General features: G+C 50.2%; 1 protein-coding gene across 11 annotated transcripts in view; it reads right to left on the bottom strand.

Annotated features, from left to right (window-relative positions):
• The window catches only part of Banp (BTG3 associated nuclear protein), a 72,730-nt gene that overhangs the window by 20,051 nt on the left and 25,958 nt on the right, over positions 1 to 26,721 (bottom strand). For 8 of the 11 annotated variants that reach the window (XM_029480524.1, XM_029480531.1, XM_021169687.2 and 5 more), the window contains 5 exons: positions 16,593 to 16,709; positions 14,966 to 15,141; positions 9,770 to 10,009; positions 5,927 to 6,094; positions 872 to 1,002 (listed from right to left, as the gene is read on the bottom strand). In XM_029480524.1, coding sequence (XP_029336384.1) covers positions 872 to 1,002; positions 5,927 to 6,094; positions 9,770 to 10,009; positions 14,966 to 15,141; positions 16,593 to 16,709 — 832 coding nt within the window. The remainder of the gene's footprint in view (positions 1 to 871; positions 1,003 to 5,926; positions 6,095 to 9,769; positions 10,010 to 14,965; positions 15,142 to 16,592; positions 16,710 to 26,721) is intronic. The other 3 variants (XM_029480529.1, XM_021169688.2, XM_029480533.1) reach the window with 1 other exon arrangement.

The following is a 26,721-nucleotide window of genomic DNA, read 5'->3' as shown; positions in this document are numbered from 1 at the left end:
GAGGGAGGGAGGGAGGGAGGGAGGGAGGGAGGAAGGAAGGAAGGAAGGAAGGAAGGAAGGAAGGAAGGAAGGAAGGAAGGAAGGAAGGAAGGAAGCTAGCTCACAGAAACAACTGACAAATGTGTCTGCACAGAAGCCCGAGGCTCCGACTCCTATCAAAATCCAATCTGGGAAGGAGAGATTAAGAACACTTGTTCTTGTAGAAGCCCTGCACACAATTCATAGAACCCACGTTGGGCAGCTCACAATACCCCACATAACTCCAGCTCCGGAGGATCTAAAGCCCTCTTCTGGCCTCTGTAAACACATGCATTCACATGCACAAACCCTACACACTACTAAAAATAAAAATAAATCTTTTTATTTTTTAAATCCTATCTTGGCCCAAACAGATCTTATAGCAAAGAGCCTATTCCAGGGGCCGGGACGCTTCTGCTTCACTGCTCACGGGAACCTGTGCCAAGGCAGCCCATGGCTTGCTCTCAGAGCTGCCCCTAGGCAGATGAATACCTGCTGGGGTCGAGTCAGTCACACAATCAACAAGCCCAAGAGAGCCACCACTCAGAGTCGCTCTGTCACCTTTAAAACAGCCCCACAGCCCAGTGGACCAAGAGCTCCAGCTCCCCAGTGCCACCCCAAGTCCCGCTCTTGAGCAGCTTCTGAGGCGCGACTTCCCGCTGTCTGCCCAGAGGGTGCAGAGGGCTGCTTAGCCTCTGCATTGTCTACGACTCAGAACACAGCACCCACACAGGCCTGCCTCCCCACTGTGCAGTGCCTACAAGAACCCAGCGCACAGAAGCCACCACGGCCTTGCCCTGGCCTTGCCCCTCCCACACTGTCACCCCGGGCAAGGGAGTAACAAGATACGTACTACTTGCACCTGTCCATCCTCCCCAATCTGGTGGATCTGGACCTGCTGGGCGTTGGCCAATGCGTAGTGTAGGGCCTGTGGCTGTGACTGCTGTAGCTCACTGGCGGGAGGAGGGGTTCCCATCATGGTCTCTATGGAACACAGGACAAGTGTCAGGATCCTCAGGTCCCACACACAGAATAAATGACACCTGTCATCTTGGCACCTTCACGTCTTCCCCACCTCAATTTCTACAGAAGAGGAAAGGCACCTGGCTCCCAGTTTCAGGTGAGCGCATCTCTCCTCTGCAGAGTTGTCAACTGCAAGTCAGGGGAACTGAGATTTGTGACAGAGTCAAGCATTTTTAAGATTCAATGATACCGTTGTAACAAAGTGTTTCCCCTGCAAACACCTAGACAGACTGCTGAGCTCCCGCAGGGCTTGAGGTCTGTCCACAGAAATGACCCGCAGGGCTCTGCTAGGACCAGCCCTGCTGTAGAGTTGCACTCTGTGGCATTTCTCCAAGACAGATTCAACTCAAAGATGCATCTGAAGCACAGTTTATTTCCTATGTATAATCAAAGTAAAGGACATTCGGTTTGATATAAGTTATATTAATTTTAACTGTAATACTAACTATAAAGATTTTCCCCCAGTACTGGGGATCGGGCCTAAGGCCGCAGCATGCTAGACACGTGTTCTGACACGAAGCACACACTTCAGCCTCTAACTGTAATGTCATCACAAACAGAATTTTCTGAAACAAAAAAATTTTTTGTAATTTCTTTTTAAATTTTCAATGTATACTATGCACTTCTGTGACAGAGAGTTGTAATAACTGATCAGAACAAATATGTTGGGCAAACAGTGTAACGCCCTGAACCCTGAGAAAGTAATTACCATTTTGTATGAAGAAGAAATATAAAGGATGTGAAGTTGACTACAAGGAAAAGCTCTGTGTCCTTTCCACAGAGCGTCATACAGTGCCTCAGGTGCCCGTGGGATTTTAAAAACACCGTGACAATTAAAGCTGTGGCTTCCCACGCACACACAGGCAGAAGATGGAGGAGCTGGTCCCGCTGCCATTCTAAAGTCCTGGCCACTGCAGATGCCATTCTTACTGTGCAGGACCTGCCCGAAACAGTGGACCAATAGGAAGCCAACGTTCCAATCTTTGAGCTTATGGGGGGCATTCTCATTCAGACCACCCACCCTAACCTTGGCACAAAACTCATCTAAGGGCCAGTGAGATATCTGAATAGGTGAACACACTTGCCACCAAGCCTGCAGCCTGAGTTTCATCCCCAGAGACCACAGAAAAAGGAAGAGCGCTACTCTCAAAAGATGTTCTTGAGCTCCAGTCATGTGCATACCACATGCATCCTCACTACCATGAGCTGACACACAGCACAGGGGCATGCATGTGAAAAGACACATACAAAATAAATAAAATGGAATACAAGATGAAACTTGTAAGTATTTGTAAACGAAAAAAAGGAAGTCATTTGTAGTATTGTGCGGTGTCTCCTTGTCTCTGCTAACAATTCTAAGGTAACAAGGTGACCCAGATGGAATCAATACCAATTCCAAATTAACAGAATGCTGGCTTAATTACATTTTACCATCACCAAATAGTCTTGAATACCAGACTAGCATTGCTATGACAACAACATATGCAAACAGAACAAGGACAAAGATCCCAGAAGTCCCTTGGCCTAGTCACCACTCCGCTTAATCAGAACTCTGCCACGAATGCGGCATGTTAGGACAGACACAGAACGTCTCCTCCTCAGCTGACAAAGCAGTGCACTTTCACAACACCCAAGGGTGCTGAGGGGCAAGGACATCCCCAAGCCCAGGACCTCTTCTGAAAGCAAGTGCCTACCTGCCTGCCTCACCAGCCGTGTCCTGGAAAGGAACTATACTAGGCAGCCCTGAGGCAGCCCTAAGCAATACTCACCCAAAGCCACAGGACGAGGACTGCAATGAACAAGCCTCATGTTCCAGAGCCCCTCACCCCTTCAGCAGCATCCTCCTAGCCAATTGTTCTACTCCACGCAAGACCAGAGTGGGTAAGTGCAGTGCTCATGCTAAGTGTCTGCTGCCAGGAGGATGGAGACCAGGTCAGGAAGAAACGGACCTGCCGCTGCAGTGTCTTCTGGGAATGATGCCTAGGTCAGCCCAGTACACATTCTACAGTGTCCATTCCCCAACAGTCACCCTGCGGGGCTGACAGCTGCCAGGGCTTCTCAAACATGCTACCCCTGAGAACTTGCCAGAATTTGGGCACTTAGTAGACTGCACAGTGGCTGGCTGCCTACACAAAAGGCCATGGTTCACAGCATCTTAGAGAAATCGACAATGTTTGTAAACAAAGCAGCAAAAGGAATAAAAAGTACAACTAGCTACTAATAAAAAAAGAAAAATCCTGAAAATTAAAACACAAACTATAAATATCATCACACTAAGCTACTGCCAGCAACAGAAGGAAACACAAACAACTACAAGAGCCTATATGCTGGTAAGTAAACAAGCCTGACAACACTGCAGCGGACAGGCACACATGCTGAGTCTCCACCTGCAAAGCAGCTACTGGCTCAAAGACCAGGACGCCACACTGATGTAAGAGCAGCAAAGTGGGTGCTATTTAGGTGTTGGCTAGAAATGTGGCCCTTCAGGCCACTCCACACTACCTCAATTAGAATATGAACTGACCATGATTCCACAGTCACAGACCAGCACCTGACAACCTGAGCATCTACACTCCCAGATGCATGTGTCCCTAAGCAAGCCACCTCTAGAGGGAAGAGTCAAATGGTTGTCTGCGATGTGAATGGAGCGCTGACTGGCTTCTTCTCTGCCAATCCCTTGGCACCTGAACCTCTGAAGGCAGTCCAACTCACCAACACTGCCACTCCTCAGATCCTTCATGGACACTGCCAAACCCTATACACTTAAGTACCTCATTCCTCACTCAAACCCACTGTCACCACAGAAGCTGTCCTGAGACAGCCTTCTCAGTGGCTCCCAAACACTCCCCTGTGACCATGGGGCAGGCAGACTGTCAGAGTATGAAAATGTACACAGTATGCTGCTGCGCTGCACGGGGGCTGGGACTCAGCATGTGCATGAACGCAGCAGTGGAGCCTGCAGGCAAAAGCTCCTGGGCTGTGTATGCATCTGAGCAGATGCTGTGACCATGTGTGACCATGTGTACAGCCACAGAAACCTGGCTCTTTTCACTCACCCTGTGCTTGTCTAACACTAGTAACACAGGCCGGGCCTCCTCACTCTGTCAGATTCGGGTGAGACCTGGCTCATCAAGGCCCTGTTCTAATAAACTCTACTTGACTAATTCTTTGTAACGAAACAGTCACCTTCAGCCGTCATGAAATCCAGTGGCTGGCGGTCACTCACTCGTGTTTCATCTCTAAGTCTGCTTGGCAATTTTTTGAAAATTTATTTCCTCCCCTGCTACTAGATTTCTGTTCCTCTTTAAGTCCTTGGACACAACATTGTAGTGGCATGAGCTGTTAAGGCTGGGTCTCCTTAGTCACTAGGGTGGGTGGGCTGGATTTAGGTTTTCTTTGTTGTCTATTTGGGTTATTTTCCTGTTTCTTGATATTGGATCCTAGATCTTGTGAATGTCCCTAGGTTAGGTGTCTGGATTTTGTTATCTTCCTAATACAATGATGAAATCTGTGGCCCAGTATGATCTTCTCAGGTTGTCATTAAGTTCTGGCTTTATGGGGTTGGAGACTTAGCTTTGCAGTTAAGAGCACCGGCTGCCCTTTCAGAAGACCTGGGTGCAGTTCCCAGCACCCACATGGTGGTTCACAACCACCCATAACCCCACCTGCAGGGGACCTAGGCATCCACTCATCAATGCAGCACCTTTACAGCATGAAGGCTCACTGCAGTGCGGCCGCTACAACCTGATCTAGCGGAATCTTCCCATTCTTTAATCACACAGATACAGCACTCATGGACAGTACATGGGAGCCACAGTGAGACAAACGGAACTAATGGACCACTGTAGACTGCCACCATGAAGATCCGCTGCTCGGGTCAGGAAGGACCAAACCACAGCCCGGACGGCTGACAGCACTTGGGAGCACATCTTAGGTTAGCTACAAGTCGTGCTTGCCCCATTTAACAGCCACACCCGCCTCAGCCACATACAACCTCACCAGACACATTCCTCACATGCCTAAAGGCTCCCTTGGGTTCCCAGGATAGAAGTCCAACTCCCAGTTCGGGCGTGCCACCTGCAGAAACACTGCCTACTGGGAACAATGTGTGTGGCTGCCACCTTAGAACCTTGGCAACGGCTACAGCTAAGTATCTAATAGCCACTAAAACAAAGGAGGAAGAGCTCTTTCTGGAAGATGGTCAAGGAGGGCTCCAGGTGACCAGCTTTGTAGCTTCCAAAACAGAGTCCCAGGACAAAGCGCGTGCACTGAAAGGAAGCCTTGCCGACCACCTGCCCACTGCTGTCCCAGATCCTGAGCAAACCCAGGACTCAGCTTTCAGGAGCTGTTGCTACTGCCAAGAAAGCTATGAAAAAGACTTTAAGAGGCAATTTTAGGATTGAGAGCATAGCTCAGTGGCAAAGTACCAGTGCCAAGATTGCCCAAGACCCTGAGCGCAAGCCCTACACTAGTGTGAAGGGAGGGGACGGGCCAACAGGTAGGGCTCAGAGAATGTCTCTGTGATCTTAAGGACAAGCCTGAGTCTACAAGCTCAAACTAAGACTAAAGAGCACAACATGGGCCCTCTGTCCTTCACCCACAGCCACTCTGCAGCTACACAGTAACTACTGTTAAGGCAGCAGGACGCTCAGAAGATAAGTAACCAGGCAACGCAAGAAAGGTCCCACACCAAATTTTCCTGTTGAGCCTACAGTGTAAAATAAGCAGGCCCTGTGCTCTTGTCACTGCCTAGGGAGTTCCCACAAGGCCAGCCTCACTGACAGGGCCAGGACTGATGAACGGAGCTTCGGGACAGCGCCCTCCTGAGCCTCCCTGAGGCACTGTATGAGGACAGAGCTTCGGGATGGCGCCCTCCTGAGCCTACCTGAGGCACTGTAAGAGGATGAGGATGGTGTCCTCCGAGAGAAGCTCTTGACCGCCAGGCTCTGGCCTCGCTGCTTCCGCCGCCAGGCTGTCCGGCACTTGGAGTCAATGCTCTGCTTGATCCGATACCAGTCAGATTCCGTGATTCCAAATTTATAGAAGAGGTGACCTGAAAGAACACATCCCAGATAAAAGTTCTCATCCGCAGGCCTTGTCCTGAGCCCCACTGCTGAGAGCACCAAACAGCAGCTAAGCTCTGCTAAGAGACCCAGCTGAGCCACTGGCCTACTCCTGAAGGTCTGACTCATCTTGTAGAAAATCTCACTTCATCAAGGAAGACGTCCATCACCCAGGTCACTGGGGCAGCAGGACCAGATGCAGGTACTTGCCACTCCTCCCGCCTAGTTAACCTTTAAAGAACCAGGCTTCACTCCAACACCAACGAGTCTCCATTTCTCCCAGGCTTCAGACTCCCAAGCCTTTAACTTATCTTGCCCTAAACTCACTCACAAGACGACATATACCATCCTAACTGCCTAGGGAATCAAACAGAGACTTCAAACTGCACTCATACAGGTCTTGCCAAAGCTGTAGTCCATTACCCTCTGGCTCTTCTGTTTAGCCCAGCCCGCCTCAGTCCAGACCAGCAAATAGTACTGTCCCCTCTCCTCATCCAAAACTCCCCTCAGGGCAGCCTGCTTGCTTTCTAGAGCACCTTAAATGTACAGGAGTCTCACACAGTGTTTACCCTTCCTCCCTTACAAACGAGGGGTACTCAGTAAACTCTGGCCAGCATTCGGGGAGCAGCAGGCACCTGAAGATGTTTGCCCAGTGCTCCCAGCCAGTTGCTTGCTCCTGCGTTCTTACCAGGCTGTCTCCTAACACAGCCAAGCTCTTAGCACAGGAACCACCTCCCAGGGTTGCCTGGAACCCCAGGGAAGGGTAGTGGCCACATCCAGCCCTGGAGGGTAGAGCAGGAACACACAGCACACAGCAGAGCACCACTGGACCCTAACTGCCGATCCTTAGGAGCACAGAGCAGGCCAGGAGCACACAGAACAGCACGCAGAGCCTGGCCCATCTCACTACCTCACGCCGTGTCCCTCCCTCTTTTTAGAACTTAGTTTTTGTATCACCAATCCTTAAATTTGCCAATTAAAAATTATATTTATTAAATTGTGTGCGTGTATGTGTGTACCTGCAGAGGTCACAGTTACTGGATCGCCTAGAGCTAGAGCTACAGAAGCTGTGTGCCACTGCTGTGGAAGTTGGGACTTGAACTCAGGACTGCTAGGAGGAGTAAGTGTTCCTAAGCACTGGACCCACTCCAGCCCATGGTCCTCTGTCTGCCACGGCCCCAATGACAGCAGGAAGGATGGTAGTGAAGGACGCCACAAGACTTTCTCTTCAACACAGTGACCTCTGTAGCTGGCTTATGCAACTTCACTAATTAACAGGAAAATAAATGAAGAAACTCAAACTCTAATAATCAAAAGTCTAAGTTGGCAAACGTCCTGTTCTGGCAATTAAAGCCACCGAGTTTAGATCGTCTCCTGAGAGGGAAGTTCTCCCCCAGACTCTACAGCCGCTTTCATCAGGAGCAACCATGAGAAGGAGTGGAACCCTTTCGCTGCCATATTACCTACTGGGTATTAGGAGATGTCTCTGAGTGTTCTGTCTGCATATGCTCAGCAATGGCACAGTGACAGCAGCCCTGTGACCTGGAAGTACTTTTCCCTTTCCCTCAGGAGTGAGCTGGCAGCTCTGGTTCTGACTTCCAGGTCACCTCAAATAGACAGAGAGTCATAAACCACTGAGAAACCACACGCGCGACAAGTGGCTTTAGATATGGACAAAAGCCTCTGCAGGTCCCAGGCCAGTCACCTGGCTTCTAGTCTCAGTCACCACAGAACCCACTGCTGGCCAACTACCTCATCTGATACACATTTGAAAGTCTCGTTGAGTAAGAACACCATCGCCCTTGTGCCTGTTTATAGGCAAAACCAAGGAATAGGAGAAGCCATCTTACAGTGTCACTTCTGGCTATGTGTCCACCTTCGTCACAGCGGAGGACAAACAAGACAAGGCCTGATGTCATACCTTCCTCTGCTCAGCAGGCCATGCAGTAGGACCAAAGCTCAAAACCAAAAGCCCTTGAAACAACAGAAGCCTCCAGCTGCTGGCCTGTGGGTCACCTGCTGCCCAAGGGGTGGAGCACTGAGCTCATGCAAGTCAAGGGCACTGCTGCTCTTCAGCTGTGGAGGCTTGGAGGCAGGCCTGAACAGGCCTTTGCACGGTGGCAAAGTTTCCCAAGGATGCCTACAGGCTGTCCCCAGCTCACCCTGGCCCGTTCATGCGTCTCCACAACTCCTCCTAGTCTGTAGTCTCCGACGGCCATTCTAAGCCACCCCTCAGCAGTGACTGGTCCCTTCTGAGAAGAGGTCTCCCATTTGTCTCCAGGACTCAAGCTGCTCTGCCACCAGCTTAAACCAACCCAACTCTTCCCTGGCTCTCTAAGCAAACTGGCATTCTCGAGGTATCCCAAGACCCCTGCCAAGCCACGGCAGACCAATGCCACACCCATATAATGGCCTGTATCCAAGGCATGTGAGCAGCTTTCCCGAGCCACCCTTCGGGACCAGGGAAGAGACAGCATCTGATTATCCAAATTCAGAGAAACCCACATCCCTGTCACTGATGGATCAATGTCTTCCAAAATCGTTGGGCAAAAGTGCAGGGCCTTTGCAGATATGACTGAGGAAGAGGCTGCAGCAGTGGGATCTCTATGAGGAGATAGGAGAAGATGGCCCATGGAGGCCGCATCAGGAAGCCCCAGAACCACCACACCAGAGCTAGAGGCAAAGCCTCTGGAGGAGGAGCTGCTGCCCAGCCAAGCCAACCCTTGCCTCTGGGCCTGGGTCTGAAGGCTCCAGCACGGACTCTGCTAGTGTGGCCCAAGAAATTCAATATACCCCACAGTGCACCAAGCCAGGAGAGCTCTCTGGACAATGTGCTGCCTGCAACTTACGACCAGGAGACCGTCTCCTCTAGGTAATGGTTTAGGAAGAGTCACTGCATGGGTGTGGTGGTGCACACCTTTAATCCCAGCAGTTGGGAGGCAGAGGGCCCACACAGGTGGAGGTATGCCAGTACTTCACCAAGTTTCTGTTCTTACAAAGCTAAGGAACCAGTGCACAGAGCCCAGCACGGAGCCTGTGGCCACAGAGCCATGGTCATGATGAGCAGCCCGCACTCCTCCTCTCACACATGGCCTGCAGCTGAGTGAGCACAGGGCAGACCATGGTTTGGGGAAGGCAAGGCAGACTCTTGGACAGATGGCCATAGCCTTAGCAGCACCTGTCTCCCCACCCACTACAAACCCCTGGAGCTAAGCCCATGTCTAACTGTGGGGTACACTGGCCCAACACTCCAAAGCCCCAGAGCCAGTCTCTCTTTCTAAAAAAGGTATCAAATACCTACCTGAGATGATGGAAAAGCCAAAGGTGTGGCCCCAGTGAAACTAAACACACAGCCACCCCAGGGGGCACTGGGGCAGTGGGCATCAAGGAATCCCACCTCTGCTCTCTCTTCCCCAAAAGCAGCCAAAGGATGAGTGAGACTGGGATCTGCAAGTCTCTGGAGAAGCTCATTCCCAAGTGTCCCTCTCAGCACAGGGAGTCACACATCTTGCCAAAGCAAATTCTGAGTCCAGACCCTCCCCCCCATTTCCATGATGACCACTGAGCCCAGCATCACTCCCCAGAATGGAACACGGTGTGGCTTCAGCGCCCTGACCAGCTCAGCCCTCACTGTGTGGACGGCTGCTCTCACTGTGTGAACTTACACCGGATGCCGTAGATGGTGAGGGGGTCCAGCTGCTTCTTCCCGTGCTTGCCCTGGCCGGACAAGTTGGACACGGCCTGCACCTCACGGTGGAACAGGTAGTCCAGCAGTGTCAGTGCCATCTTCTCGGCCGTGCGACAGTTGGTGCTGATGTGCAACATGTCAGAAGGGATGATGGCACAGCGTACCCGCATCTCAGGGTTATTCTCATCACCCAGCCAGGTGCCATTGGGATAGTCCTCTGAGAGGGGAGAAAGGCCGCAGTTAGCAACGCTCAGAAGCACGTTTGGGCAGTACAGCCCACAGCCCACATATAAGCTCCCTAGGGCCAGAACACCAGAGCTGAGGTGTAGCAGGCCCAAGCCATCCTTATTGTAAAGGAATACATCAAAACAAGATATGAGCTCAAATAACAGGTAAGTCCCTTGGGCAGACAGAACGAGAAATGATGTCTCAAAGGCAAGCAAGCACACTGGTGAAGCAGTCAAAGCATGCCCAGGTTGGAATCCACGGGCCCAACTCATCTGAGCACACACCAGTTGGTGTTGTGTGTACCTCTCCCAGGAAGCCTTCGCTAAGTCTCTGTCACAATATGCTAAAACACTGAATTAGTCAGGGTTCTCTAGAGTCACAGAACTTAGGTCATCTGAAACAAACATCACAGGGGACATGATGGCAGGGTGAAAAATGGGTGTAGGCTCTCAGCTCTAGGTAAGGATGGAAACAGCTGCATTTTAGAATTCAGAAGAAGATGAATAAATAATCTCTTGGTGGCATCAATGATGTATAAGTAGTGAGATGGTTCTCAGAGACAGGTTCTTTTCCAGAAGTCAGCCAGCCCCTGCTATATCCAGTAGCCATACAAAGTCCAATGGACTAGCTATAATGGTACATGCCTGAAATCCCAAAACTTACAAGTTTGAAGCAGAGGTATCATGAGTTCCAGACCGCATAGGCTACATAAGGAGACCCTATTTCAACAAACAACAACAAAAACAGAAGAAGACAGCTGGGGGGAGACAGGAAAACCATCTCAGGTTGAGAGAGGCCTGGGCCTGCTGTCATTGCTCAGTGATAAAGGGGACAAGCAGGAGGAAGAACTGCCACCCAGTGGGCCATGCTGGTTCACTCAGTGTATTAGCTTCCACAACACACAAATCTGGTGCCCTCTGACCTTCTAGACTTGTGTAACAGTGGAGTGTAGGTTCCCACTGGTAACACGGAATCATGTCTCTACACAGAACCAGACAACACCTACCCACTCCCTGTCTGAACACACCTTTTGTAAATGCAGGAGGGACATGCTAACTGTGCTAATATGTCAACCCCATGTTACCATCTGAACAACACGTTCTTCTAGCTTTATTTTACAGTTCAAGCAAAATACATTTGTTTTCTTTTCCTGTCATATAAATCTTCAATGATATCATCACTTTTAAAGTGTTAAAACGAAAACCTTCCAGCAGCAATTTGGATTTTCTGTTCTTCTTTAAAGCAGGTCAGAGTACAAACAGCTCGGAGTGCCTATCTTAAGTTCCAGAAAAATAAACTGCAGAGAGAGTAGCCCCAGGGAGCACCTCCCCCTTCGATGCTACCCAGCAAGCACCAGTGCAGAGCCGGTCTGGGTCTATGTTCCCGCTTCCCTCCGCAAGGAAAGCAAGGCCTCAAGCAACTCCTTCCTGAGCCCAAGCATCGGGGCCCGGGTCCTCTATTATCTCCAGGGCCTTGACCTGAGCGAGTCTCTGCCCACCATGAGTTGGAAGTCATATGGAGCATAAAAAGATACTTTTGTTCCAAACTTACTGTGCAACAACTGTCACTCAGCAACTCAGCAACCAGTGTGGACAGCAGAGAAGCCTCAGTATGAATCATCGCCACCCCTGCCCTGCAAGAGCATCAGACACCACGAACCTCCCGGCACTTCCATCACACCCAAGGCCTAGGGCATCCACCATGTAAACAAGAAAAGCTCCCTGACTGCAGTGTAGGTGTGAAGGGCAAGAATGGTTGTACACGGGCGGGGCTCTGTGACAGCCCTGCCTCCCAGACACCCCAGTCCCTACTCAAGAGCACCTGTCACAGCTGTGAGCTTCCTAAGCCACTCCTGGGGCTCTGCTGACATTCTACAGTGACAGGGACAGGGCATGAGCCAGCAGAAAGGGACTAAACAATCTAGAAAAGGTGTGACCACAGAGGCTGCAGAGCTACTCAAATACTGCAGCTCAGGGCAATTCGCTACCTGGGCTCAGCCCCAGTCTTCTTCAAGCTAGTGCTTAGACAACAGACTTGTACTCATCAACTACTATCAAGCATACTTTCTGACCATGTGAAAATGGTCTGGCATTTGTAAAGCAACCCCAGTTTAGCAGCATTGAGACACGCGCCTTGTGAGATACTAGTGGCTCCAAACATGAAAATAACCAGAATGAAGTCCCCTGGAACTAACCAGACAGGAAACAAGAGTCAGCACCCACTGCCTTTCAGACCACACTGCCACACAAAACCCAGAATGTTTTGAAACCCAGCCAAGGGTCTCAATTTATTTAACTCAATTCGCTCATTAAGTGGGCAACAAGAGGCTCTGTTTAGTGCAGAAAACATGTTCTTGTGCACTTGTAAATGTCTGCCCTAAATGGATCTTGAGCCGTGCAGGGTCCCAGAGCACCACAGAACCCGGGTGCCTATCTGCCTGCACGTCCTCTCCATACCTGCGGCTGCTCTGAGATGCTCTAACGGAACCCCATCCATGCGGGGATGGTGAGCTGTCAGACCAGTGTTCCACATGGGCAAGGGGAACACAAACCAAGGACAGGCCACATGTTAGAGGACAACTGTGACAGCCAGAAGCTACTTCTATGGCACAGAAGTGGAAAATTTTAGAAATGTATTCCACAAACTGCAAATTTCTAGCATTTTCTTTCAAAAAAGTTTTTGGTATATATGTACCATTTTTGCTTCATTTTTCTTTTCTTAATAAGCTATTTTAAATAACAATTCTATTATATAGTTGTGGTTTCTAACCAGTAATACACAAATGTTTCTTACATAAGAAAACTGAGCACAGCCAAGGTCTCTATACATTGTGGTCACCCCACAAACAAGTTCCACGCATGTGCCCATCAGCCCCTCTCTCTTCAGCCGGGCATCTCAGGCACTGGTCACAATAAAACAAAAACAAAGCAAAACTTAAGCCGCAAGCCACCTGGCGCTTTCTCAGGCTGCCACCAGCTTCCTGGTGCAGGGACCTGAAGGGCATCTGTCACAGAAAGTTGTCAAAACGTCCTGACTGGTCAGCAGAATACAGCATGGAACCATACACTTGCAGACAGCATGGGCTGCAGAGGGAGCAGCCAGAACCAGTGACAACTGAGACATAACCATCCCCACTGTACTTCAATGTTTACGATTACATGGAGGATCAGCCTGTGCTCTAGGAATTACCAAACGCCCACACTGAGTGAGTGCCTGGAAACCAACTAAACCCCTTAGTTAAAAGGTCCGGTTCAGCTGCATTCAGTCAGCTTGGCCTGTGAATGACTGTGCCCCTCCTACGCTCAGTGTTCAAAATGGGACGCAAGAGGCCGACCACCGCAGGAACTCAGCTTAGCTCACATGGCTCCTCTGAGCCCCCATCTCTAAAACCTTACCACTCTTGGCTCTGAACGGGGGCCAAAGGACTAAAGCCTACAAACACACCCTCCATAGCACACCCGATCAATAATTCTTCTATGGCATGAGCCACATGACCTAACACTCCCTGTTGAGCAGCTACCCTGGGGCAAACCAAGACTATGACTGGTTAGTCCCACAGGTTAGAGTTCAGAACTGCCAAAGCTAGTGGGCAATGAGTCTGAAGGGAGCCACTGTCCTGCCTGACAGTCCACATGCAGCAGTCACTTAATAATGATGCCATCGTCTCCACACCCTCGTTAGAGAGCCACAGTGCTCAGAGGACTCCCCGTCACACAAGACCATCAGCAGCTACAGCGCTGCTGAGGATGGCGAGTGACTAACTGGGCAGAGGAGTCTTACAGGGGGTGGTAAAAAAAAAAAAAAACAACCCTTTCTAGATTCAGACAAATACGGTGGATACACATGGCTAAACTAACCCTGCTTCTGTCACTGTGACAAGACAGTTTCTAAGGAGGAAAGCTTTCCTCAGTCCATGGTCACCGGCCCTGTGGGAGCCAGTCATCATGGAGGAAGCCTGCGGTAGAGGAGGCTGTTCATCCCGTGGACCTGAGACACAAAAGGAAAGGCCACATGGGGCCAGGGCCCCACTCCTCCTCAGGACCCGCCTCAGTGGCTCACCCCATGGGAGGTTTACCTCTGAGCAACAGAGCCATGACCAAGGTCAAGCTCTTAGCACGCAAACTCTTGGGAACAACAATCTCCATTTTAGCAACTGCTAGACCATGAACTGTAAAAGCATCAGTATGTGGTGCCTAGCTTCAACTCCTAAGACTGCAATTTGGAAAGACATTATTTCTAGTATTTCAGATACAGTAACATACCTAAGAGCAAAATCTTCATTAAATCGGGAAAAAAAAAAGTGCTTATAGGAAAACCCAGTCATTTAGATGAGGAGACAGAGCCTCTCACAGGTACACAAAGTCTATGCGTGGGATTTGCACACAGCTCAGTCATCAGAGCTCCTTCCTTTCTCGAAACATCCCTGTCACTTAGTTAGACGCAAGGAGGCACTTCAGACTCTTCAAGGGAGAAGAGCCTGCCCCACCATGGGGACCCCAGGAAATCCCGGGGAGGAGCTGAGGGAAGGCAGCCCCCGCATTGATCTTCCTGGCTACTCGCAGATCTCCAACACAGAGGCAGCCCAACCCAAGAAGACCGCACACCCTAAGCGTAGCAACGGCCTCTGGAAACCTACAGAGAAATGCCAAGGACAGTGGCGGCTATGGGGGCATGGTCATGAAAGCTACTTCTCCTCAGGAAGCAGGCCATCCAAGAAGGCAGCCCCATAACAGACATGCCAGGAACTTGAGAGAGGCACAGGCACTGGCAGCCACAGTGGAATGCCAGCTGCTTGACTCTCTTCATCACTCTGTCTCTTCCTGCCAACAGTAAGCCACACCCCTTCCTGCCAACAGTAAGCCACACCCCTTCCTGCCAACAGTAAGCCACACCCCTTCCAGAAGAACAACACAAAGGCACAACTATGACAGTCCTAGGAACGCACCTTCAGAGTTCAGGGTGATGAGTGTGACGTTGCTTCCAATGTTCTGGCTTCCTGGCTGGCCGCAGTTAGACACGGAGTCACTGGCCTCTGACCCGCTCTCCCCATCTTCGTTGTGGCTGTCGTCCTGACCAGGCACTTTCACCACGATGGTGTTCTGCCGACGCCCAGGTACAGCGCTGGCGGGAAACAAACACAGCAGCCCAGGCTGTGAGAGGACATGAGTGGTACACTGAGATAGCCCTGACTCCCGCTGCTGTGTGGACTTATCCCAGTGTCTAGCTGAGCATGGACCAATGCACAAGGTGGGTCCCCCAACATGCGGTATGTCCCCACACACACCCTCCATGGAGATGAGCAGCAACGTAACACAGAAAGTCTGAGACCAAGAAGACACATAATATAAAGCAACTGCTTAAAAATATGAACAGCACAAAATAAGTAAAACGACAACTCCCTGAGACTCAGCCTAGAGTCCGGCTTCCAGACCTTAGAGGCCATCCTCACATGCACAATGGTCATCATGTGTCAGAGAGTCTCCATCCATCCATCCATCCATCCATCCCCCACGCTGTCAGACACCCAAGATGACTCAGCCTCCAAAACACCTCCACACTCTCTATGACTCCTACAGACAAACCCTAGAATCAACTTCCAAGGCCATGAGGATGCTAGGAGTCCTCTGGGAGCCATTCTTGGTGCAGGCCCTGAAGTGCAGCAGCAGCCAAACAGCAGGAAGTGCTCAAGGCCCAGGGCTGGTTTGCTTTCTGAGTGACTGTCAACATTGTGGACTATGACCTACGACACAGCACAGAGGAAGCAAAGCTCTAGCTCCCATCAGCAAAGTCAAAGGGGCCTTAAAACTCTGGCCATCCCCAGACGCAGGAGGCCTTCCTGAACTTGACCCCACAGAACTACCCACGGTGAACTGGCTCCTCAACACTCCACACCCGTGGCCTCAGTGCGGGCCAGGAGGCACATCCTCGCCCCAACAGAGTGGCAGGCCTCCAGCACTCCACACAGCACACACAGCACAGCCCTAGGCCTCCTGTTGCCTAGAGAACTGGACAAGAAGCCAGAACAAAGCTGGAAGGAGCTACACCCCACAGAGAAAAAAAAGCAAGACAGGAATCTGTGAGAATGCTGCCAGTAATTAAAGGTGACCAAGCTTTCCTGAGGCAGAGGCCCCCACGGGGCATGGCTGTTGTACACTTTCATTTCTGATGGAAGTTCCATTCAACACATCTCAAAAGATGGGATGAGAAAAAAAGTCACAACTCAACACAAGTACATCATTTGCCAACTGAGGAGAGGCTCAACTGCAGAGCAGACTGATGGGGTGGTCAGCTGACCACTCGCACTAACTATCTAGCCTCTTCACATACCAGATCCAGCCCAGCGGTCCTCACAGCTGCCCACCCCTTGTACTGTCTCACCCCTTGTACTGTCTCACCCCACCATTGCTAAGCACCAGGCTGGCCCTTCCTGACCTAAAATCTATGGTGGCTGCTACCGGAATGGACCCTGTGACTGCAGACATGGACATGTGCTCAGACTGAACCCTGGCTCAGGAACGCTCACTTATCCTCATGGCAGTGGCAGGGGAGGTGGGGTGGTGATGGCTACTGACTTGCTAATGATATTTTCCAGGGAATCCGGTGCCCTGTTGCTCAATGGGTCTTCCATCTTGGCTACAATGGCGTTCTGCCGATCATTGTTGAGTATTACTGTAGTCTGGGGGACGACGCTATGAAACAAAAGAATCACAAGAAAAAGAAGACCTTAAAACCACAACATTCATTGTCAGAGCACATGCATCATTCAACATGGTCGGCTCCTGGGGCCGCAGCGGAAAGCGGAGCCCAGGCCAGAACAGCTAAGCTGGAGCTGGGCTTTTCCAGCTTCCTGCTGGTTGGTATCCTTGGTTGGCCCAAATGCATAATGTGGGCATGGTGGGCTGTGAACATTTAACAGAATAGGCAGGACAGGCTAAGGCACCCTCCTGTCCTACGCATCTGCAAGCCATCTCAGCAACAGGTTTACATGGAAACAGGTTCCTCTTCACTTTCCCCTTGGGTGTGTGATGTGTGATGTATATGTGCGGGGTGCGTGTGTGCACTGCATGCATAGGAGTTGTGTGCAGCGTCCAGAGCGGGGATCGGGAGTCTTCCTCCACTGCCTCATTCATTTCAAACAAGGTCTATCACTGAAGAGTAACCTAGTCCATTCAGCTAGGCTGGTAAATCAGCAAGCCTGGGTGGGATCTGCCTGTCCCCAGTCGCCTGAGATATGCACTGCCATGCCTGGCTGTTTATGAGAGTGTTAGGGATTTAATCTCAGACCTTTGTGTTTGCAGAGGTATGAGCTGACCCACTGAACCAGCTCAGATCCCCAGCGTCTTTCAACCTCATCCCTCCAAAGCTGATACGGCATGCTGGTCTCACAGCTGCCCTCCTCATGTCACTCCACGTCTGCCCTCTAGAGTGGGGCAGCCAACCAACCCATGGGCAGCAAAGGGAAATGTGCTCACACACCACCCGCAGCCCTCTAAAAAGTGCACAACCACAACAGGAGGCCTTGAGGCTTGGGTTTGAGGAGAAATTCTAGGAGAGAATGGACCAGGGCCCAAGAGTCACCAGGTTCAGCAACACCCAGGAGGCAGGACTAGGGTGTGACCGAGCGGGACATAGCTCTCAGAGGCTCCTTCCCACTGCACTCCTCAGAGTGTAAACTAGGAGCATGGCAGAGTTGTCCAGTGTGGACTACTGTGAAGAGCCAGGGCTAAAAAGAACCACCACTTGATGCAGCCAGTTATAGTACCTAAAAACCCAGTGTCCTCGTCCAGAGGAAAAGGGTACCTCCTTACTAAACAGGAAGTGTAAGTAGCAGCATGACATTCATTTTTGTTTCTACTTACTCTCTGGTGACACCTAAAGTGACAAACTAAGAGTGAGTGTCCACAAGGATCCAAAGTAACCCAGGCGATCTCTGCCTGCTTCTGTGGCTGCGTGGCCTCGGGCACACACACTTGCCACACTCACAGCACAAGATGGAAATGGCTTCCAAGGCCTGATATCATACAATCCTATCAGCCACAGCTCTTCCACAGTAACCAGAAAACACCAGAGAGTAAGTGGGAAAAATGCACATATGCTGGAGCATCACACACACACACACACACACACACACACACGCTTCTGGGAACATTTGTCACCAAACTAGGGTGGGAAATCAGGAAACCATTTCCAGGCGCCTGAGAACGTGGACTTCTGAAGACAGGACTACCTCCCTTTATGTCACAGGTGTATGGCCACAGAACACATGCTTCCTCGTTCTCCTGTGTGACTTCTGGGGTACCTGGGCTGAGATACCCTCCTAGTGACTTAGTTAAACACAAACCTGGGAGCTGCTGGAAGGGCGGATCTCACAGATGGGACTCCAGCTCCTCATTAGTTCTCTGTGGTCTGTAAGGGAGAGGTGACGGGGAAGGAGGTGGCCTCTCAGGAGCCCTCCAGAAGGAGGCCTAAGCTGCTCTGGCCTGAGACAGCCCCTTCCTGCTACACCCTCACATGCCATCCCCAGACTGCACACTTGTTCAGCAGCTCCTGAAGCGGCTCCTAGAGTAAACCATGTAGGAACACACACACACATGCACACGCACACCAAACAGCCATGTGCACACACAAGCCATACACTCAACGTTGTGAAGTAACTACAAGTTTCTTGGGAGCACACAGAGGCCTGTGAATACTGCCCCCAGCTATGAAATCCGTGTAGCCTGAACCTAAAGCAGAGACAACAAGCAACCCTGACCCCACGCATGAGTGAGAGGCAGGCCTCCTTCAGATGCCATCGCATGCCACACGGCAACTGCGTGGCTCTGGGCAGTGTAGTCCCCTGCACAGGTCCAAAAAATGTCCCTTTCCCAGAAAAAGCCCTGCTCTGCCACCTCCTGTGATCTCTCTAGAGAACCATCGGTTTGTCCTTGGAGAATGTTATGTAGAGAAATTTGCAGGCCAGCCACAGGAGCAGCTCATGGTTTTTGCTTCAGTGGCTGGGGACTGCTTCATGCATGGCATGGACGTGTTAGTGAGCCTTGCCCACTGAAAAGGGTAAGAGTGTCTATAGGTTTCCTCATAGCTGCGCCTTGATCAAGAGCACACAGGGTCCTGAGCACCACTGCCTGGCCATGCAGGAAGGACACCCAGCTTCTAAGGCCTGGCCATGCTGCTGCACGGGAGAGTTCCCGTCTTCCACATTCCTTCTGGCATCAAGGGCTACCTATCGTCCTTTGATCCATCTTAACCGTGTACAATACAAGCCCCTCTAGCACCGCCATCACCCCTACCACCCATCCCACCCCTACCACCACCCCACCACCCCACCACTACCACGCCATCTGACTGGCGTATTCTTATGGCCAAGAAGCTCAAGACTTGCAGGCATCCCTCAGGCTGGTCTCACAGTAACTCCATTTTCTGCTGCGTTTACAGCATTTCGGCTTTAGGACATCTTCCCTTGTCTATGTTATTCTTCCTATGCTCTCTCATATCAACCGACCACGGGCCTGCCTGCCTGCTTTCCCGAGTCAGACTGAAGGATGCTTTTTACCTGGTTCTAGGCCCCAAAGGCCTCCTGCAACCTTGCAGTTGATCTGTGCTCTGCCTTTACGAGGAGCGCCTGTCGAGGTCCTCCTCTGCTCCAGTGCTGACTGTAAAAAGCATAAACTAGGCAGAGTGGCTTCCATCCTTGCCCCCACCTGGGCTGCCGCACAGTATGACTCTCTCTATTTTGCTCCAGGAGCAAGCTGTCTACTCCCCCTTGGTTTATACTGTTGAAATTCTTTATATGAATTCTTTACAATCCAAAGTAACTACTCATACTTCTACCCATAGCTGTCTATTTTCCTTTTTTAAATTTATACTTATTTATTTATTTGCATTTCCTGCTCCCAGTCCCCTCCCACTCTCCTTCCCGGCCTCCCGCTCAGTTATTTATTTTTCTATTAAATAAAAACGAGATAAGGAGCTGGAGAGACAGCTCAGTGGTTAAGAGCACTGACTGCTCTTTCAGAGGTCCTGAGTTCAATTCCCAGCAACCACATGGTGGCTCACAACCATCTGTAATGGGATCTGATGCCCTCTTCTGGATGCAAAGAGAGCACTCATATAACTAAATAAATCTTTAAAAAGAAAATAATGAGATAAAGGCTGAAGAGACTGCTCAGCCGTTAAGAGCACTAGCTGCTCTTGCACAGGACCCAAGTTCAGTTTCCAGCACACACTGGTGGGTGATAATCATCTAAAACTCTAACTCCTGGGGTCTAATGCCCTCTTTTGGCCTCCATGGGGTGCTACACACACGGCACACTTACAAACATGGACAAAACTCTCAGAGACAAGACAACAATCTTTTCATAAAACTTAATGAAATTTTTGAAAAAAGTAAATGATATGACCCATAGACTGTTGGGACTTTTGGAGGGGGATGGGGTCTTTGAGAGAGCATCTATGTATCCAAGGCTAGACTCAAACTTACAACTCTCCAGCCTCCACCTCCAGAGTGCTAGAATTACAGGCAAGTAGAGTCACATCTGGCCTGACTCTTCAGTTCTTCAGTGATGCTGATTTGTGGCTGAAGCCACACATGCTGAATATTCGCATCTTTACATATTATTCAGCAGTAAAACATGCTCTATACTGTGGCAAAGCAGCAGCCACAGTACAGGTATGAACAAGGCCCTTTCACCTGCTATGGTCAGAGGAATGTCAACAACCAGCCTGGCCGCACACAGGACGACAAGCACTGACCACAAAGGCTTCAAGAGAAGCGTGTTACTCATTCCAAGTACTGTGAGACAGAACAGGGCGCTTTCCACATAGCAGTATGAGATGAGTATGAGATGAAACACATGAGTACAGCGCTCGCTCACTCTCGCTCTCTCTCTCTCTCTCTCTCTCTCTCTCTGTCTCTCTCTCTCTCTCTCTCACACACACACACACACACACACNTCTCTCTCTCTCTCTCTCTCACACACACACACACACACACACACACACAAGGGGGTGGGGAGGAGATGGGACAGTGCAGTATCTTCCAAAGAGGTTGTAGCCAAAACTCAGACAAGGGCATCTCAGTGCCTGTGCCACAGACAGCAGCTCAGAAAGACATCTCACTAGCCTGAGACCATAGAGCTGGCCAGGCATAGGTTAGATGTGAACCCAATGTTCTCTTATAACAGCAACTTTCTAAAACAAAACAAAAAGCTGAGCTTACACTACTTCTCACAAATCAGAACTTTCTGGGAGAAGCCAGAGCTCCCTGAAGAGAACCTAACTTTACAAATTGCCCTGGGCAATTCTCATGAGACCTTTGGCTTTAAAAGCAACAAAACAAACAAACAAATCTATACAACAACTTCCCAGTTACATACACACACATACCCCAGCCACAGCTCTGCTGAGCCACCTCCCTTCACCTCTGCTCACCCCTGCTACAGCGTCCACTTAGCACCTCTGCTCACCCCTGCTACCAGTGTCCACTTAGCACCTCTGGCTTCTGGTGGCAGCCTTCTGTCTACTTTGTTTAAAAATGCACTGCCAGCATCCTAAGACCACCAGCCACAAATGAAGTCTGCTACTTCAGGCCCACATAAATTTAAGACTGGGCTCATCCTGAGCTAATCATCTTGGGGTTCTGGGGTCTTCACGCAGCTGGCCAACATCCCAAAGAAGACTGAAAGATGGAGCCCCAGAGCCAGCAGGCAGCAGCAAGCAAGCACAAGCACTAAGCACACAAGCAGAGGATGTCTAGAGCCACCTCACCCACCAGGCAGAAGTTGATATTAAGCACTGAAAATTAAAGATTTCAAATTCAGTGAGTTCCCTGGGGTGTGGCCAGCATCCCGGGAACTTATGATTATTTACAGCTCAGTGCAGAGCCACTGAGGCTCACAGGACATTCGTGAGTCACCCTAGCCATGGTGCTCTAGCCTTCACTTTATCCCATCTTCTGATGGGAGACACGGAGGTCAGAAAAGTTTCCCCCTAAGCCAATTATAGTGGCTCATGTCATAAATCCCAGTCTGGAGAGCCTAAGGCAGGAGGACGTCTGTGAATTCAAGGCCTACTGAAGGAGAAACATTGACGCAGAGAGCTGCCCTGGCGACTCTTTAATACTAGTAAAGCACACTGCTGTGTCACATGAGTGAGGATAGAGAGTTTGTTGGAAAGGGTAGGGGAAGTTCTTCCTGAAGATGAAGCAGAGCTCACCCTACGGAGCACCTTCAGAAAACAGACCTGTATCAAGGCTCATGATGAGCTCACAGCAGATGCAGTAAAGGCACAGGAATCCTTGTGAGAGAAGGGAGAACTCCAGTCAGTAGGGTCTTGTTACATAAGCCAAGCTGGCCTCCAGGCTGCAGCATCCTCTAGCTTCAGCCTGCTAAACCTTGGGATTAACATGCACCACATGCCAGGCTCCTTTCTTTTCAAATCCTAAAGAAAAGCCACTAAAATAAATGAACTTAGGAACTGGAGATAGGCCACAAAGCTATAACAGCTACCTAGTATGTGGCAGATTTTCATGCCAGTGGTGGGAGGTGAATTCAGAAATGAGCAAACAACTGGAAACTGAAATGTAAAGATTCATGGGAGGGGGTGGGGCCATGGTTCTTCAGGACACAGGATTAGTTCCCAGCACCCACATCGAGGGCTCCCAAACACTTGTAACTCTAGCTCCAAAGGGAGCCAACACCCTCCTCCGGCACGCACACTTATGTTAAACCACATACGTGTAAGTGATTGCTTTAAATGTTTATGAGAGCTGAGAATCAGTCAGGAGAGAGCATGCCTTCCACTCACAGTCCTGGATTTGAGCCCCAGCACCTCACATACAAGAAGACATGGTACAGGCCTGTGATCACAGCTCTCAGGAAGTGGAGGCAGGAGGCAATCAAGAGGCCAGGCTAGTATACATGAGACCATAAGTACAAAGTACTTAGAAAAACAAGTTATGTACAACAAGGGGAAACTAAATGAAACCACCTTGGGTGGACATGACAACACTTCCCAGAGTAACCTGGAGCCAACACAATTCCCTTCAAAGAGCATGAGTTCTGTGGGTACTAGAGAAGGTCTGAGCTGCCGGACCACAATCTAACAGGCCAGTTGGCTTTACTATGTTGGCTTTGAGGGCCGGAACGTGTCTGGGTCAGCAGGGTTTGCTAAGGACTCCCCAGCCTTGCATGTGAACCTTTAGTCAACAGCCCGGTGTGTACAGAGGAGCGTGTGGCTGAGCAAGGCAGCAAAGCCTGGCAGAAGATCAAGCCCAGCATCAAATAGAAGCATCCAGAACTCAGCATCAAGGAAGAAGGAAGCAAGCCCAGCATGCGAGAGACCAGACACTCCACAGGCAGACAGCCCTACCATGGCCTGCCACCCTCTCAGCCTACAGAGCAGAGGCTTCTGACTGAGGGTGCTGAAGCCTGAGACATTCCCACAGCACTCACAGGAGAAGGGAAGTTAACCGAGAGACCAGCTCTCCAAGAAGCAGGTAAGCTAGGAACCAGATCAGCTTCCTTTAACAGGGAAACAAAAGATCACCAGGAACTAAGAGTTGGCAGCCAGATTGCTACAGGGAGTTTAAGTCTTCACAAACATTTCAAGTCTCTTGACTCAGTAACTGTCAGTTCAGAGAAAGGGAAAGAAAAGAACAAAAATTCTTCTGACAAAGTTTTGCACCACTGCCCTGAGGGAAGTTTTAATCACTTTTTAAATAAAATTTGGAAACCATTGCTATACAAAATCCTTTTGTGTGTGTGTTTGTCTAGTTTTGCTTTTGAGATAGTCTCATGTAGCCCAGGCTGGCCCCAAGCTCGCTATGTAGTCAAGGATGACCCGGAACTTCTTACCCTTCAGCTTCTACCCCGACTGTGGGGATGACAATCACAGGCTACCATGCTGGGTTTTACACGGTGCTGGTAATGATTGAACCCACTGATTCTACTCTCTGAACCATCATCTCTCCAGTCCTAATTTTAAACTGTTTAAAGAAAAAAAATCTACTGCTTTAGAAAATAAAAAAAAATGTCTGTCCTCAGTAATAGTCTTAGTTAACTACAATCAAAAAGGCTTGGTTCTAACAGCTGTTGAGTTGTCAAGCAGTGCAAGGTGGCAATCCTGGAGGCAACGCCTGCCTGTGACTGGGAGCTGCCTGCACGGCTCCTGGGTGCATCTGCACTGTACCAACACTCCTGCTCATTAGGCTATGTCTAGCCACAAAGAGAAGGAAGGTAACTTATTCACCATTTGTATAAAAATGCCTGTGCTGGCCCTTGAGGCCTTCTGGTTAGACAACAGAGTACTGGCCTTATTAGAAAGCTTGAAGCGGGGCTGGTGAGGTGGCTCAGTGGTTAAGAGCGCCGACTGCTCTTCCAAAGGTCCCGAGTTCAAATCCCAGCAACCACGTGTTGGCTCACTACCATCCGTAACGAAATCTGATGCCCTCTTCTGGAGTGTCTGAGGACAGCTACAGTGGACTTATATATAAAGGATGGATCACCACGCCAATGCTTCCACAACAATGCAGATGCTTCAGCAACTGCTGCTTCTCCAGATGTCTTCAGCGCTAAAGTACCTCAGTGCCACCCTACAAGCACAACTATGCGAAATCAAACTCACAGCAGCACACCTGCAGGAGAGACAAGCCAGGCACAACAGAATTAAGTCCATTTCCATCTCTGGAAGCCGAATGTCACTGCTGGATGAAACCCCATCCCTGTAACCTCACAAACATTTTTATCATGATTAAGCTTTGGCATCAAAGAAAACAGGTCTTTTCTTTTTTTCTTGAATTTGCTCATTCAGGTGTAGAATCTGAAACTCTGGACCCCACGCCAGCTGAGGCTGGCAGTGTTCCATGGCCTTCTGGACCCCATGCCAGCTGAGGCGGGCAGTGTTTCGTGGCCTTCTGTCTGCCAAGGAGCACAAACAATTAGAAGAGCACCCTTGGAGCCCAGCAGCCTTAGCTGTGTCCAGCTGGGTGTCAGATGACCAGCAGGGGACATAGATTTCCAGAGCAGAGAGAAGGCCTTGGGTACCACCTCCTGCTAGACCTGGACCTCTGCAGCATCTCCAAATGGGAGGCAGTGACCTTCAAGAACATCTCTCGGCACTCTCTCGAGGCCTCCTTAGAGCTGAAAGACTGGTGATGGCTCCTATGTTAGTCTTGTGAGTCACACTCAAAGCCAGCAAGTAGAGGCCCAAGGTTTAAAGTTCTTTGTCAGAGTGCATGTTCTGGACAGAGGTCATTCAGCTATGTAAGCGCTCCTCCTCCTCAGAGGCAGCAGGTAAGCAAAACGCAGCACCGCCCCATTCAGTATGGTGCCGCCTCTTAGATGGTTCTAGAAGCCGGTCTATGCCCCACTGCCCAGGTTCTGTGTGACAATTCTCATCTCTTCCTGAATCTGTATCAGTGACTTCATCCATCCATCGATGGAATCCTGGGATTCTGCTCTCAAGTTCCCTGTTAGAGCCTTCTGGATAGTGTGGCCCTGTCACTACCACACCCAGGTGCTGTCCCAGCTCTCATCTTTCTAATGAGGAAAGCAGAACTTGGAAATGTCTGGCCCCTGAGAATGTCCAACTAGGTGACCTTGGCACTCGGTGCTCCCAAACAGACAGAATTCCAAAGCATGTGCCCTTGAAGTCAGGCCACAAAAAAACCCACCCTCTTCCACCCCTGCTGCTCCCATAACCTGGTAGAACTAGAACAGAGAAAAACGATGCTGTCAATGCTTCCTCAGCTCCTGGAGACACCATGTTCCACAAGTGACAAAGTCCCACGTGCTGTCCCCACAATAGGCAGTATCTTATAAGAAGCAAAGATCACCGCTCTTTTATTTCACCTAGGGACAATACTGCTGTTTGCTGCAGGCCCAAAGCTCTGGAGTCAATATGACAAACATGGCTACCAATGTAAAATGCCACTAGAGTGTAGGTGTGACCAAGGAGGGTAAGGTGTCCTTCAATGCCTGAGACAACTAACACAAAGCCCTCCCACACGAACGCCCCAGGTCCTGAGCAGTCACATGGGAAGCCACGTCTGACTCTGAGTCCTGGCCTAGGCAGAATTCAGACAGAAGACGTCCTTGCAGTTTTTATGGAACTTGAACTTTCTAGGAACTCGACTACTCTGTCAGTCTAGAAAAAACTACACTTTGCTTCATTGGAAACGGCACAAAGAACTCAGCATTCTGGAATATTCCACTGCCAGTTGGTGATGCCTGCAACCACTGTCTCCAGGCTGCATCTCTGTTCCACTGTAACTGTGCACTCAAGCACATGCTCTTCCATACACTGCGGTCCTTTCATGTCTCCCCATTAACTTAAAGCTCTATTTCCAAACATTATGTTTGGGGACAAAGGGGCATTTCAAAAGAGAGCCTGCACAGACACTGTGTGCACAAGTATGTAGGGGGCTGGGGGGTGAGCTGTGCAGCCCACGCCAGTCATGAGAGAACCCTGCCTCTGCTGAGAGGCTAGGACACCGAGGGAGAGCAGAGTGAATCTGGGGTCGTCAGGAACTGTCTCTTCAAGAGAGGACAGGCAGTTACTTGGTACTCTTGACCACCCCAAAACCATCCAAAGTAACCCCTCCTTTCTCTTCCCACACAACCCACCCTTTTAAATCCACAAAAGCACCGACTGTTGCTCTAGTTACCAGCACACATGGGCAGGGTGGCACCCACCAACCACCCA

This window comes from Mus caroli, chromosome 8, assembly GCF_900094665.2.
Source record: "Mus caroli chromosome 8, CAROLI_EIJ_v1.1, whole genome shotgun sequence".
NCBI classification, from domain to species: Eukaryota; Metazoa; Chordata; class Mammalia; order Rodentia; family Muridae; genus Mus; species Mus caroli.
Note: the sequence above shows the minus strand (reverse complement) of the source record. Positions and strands in the feature narration are given on the sequence as shown.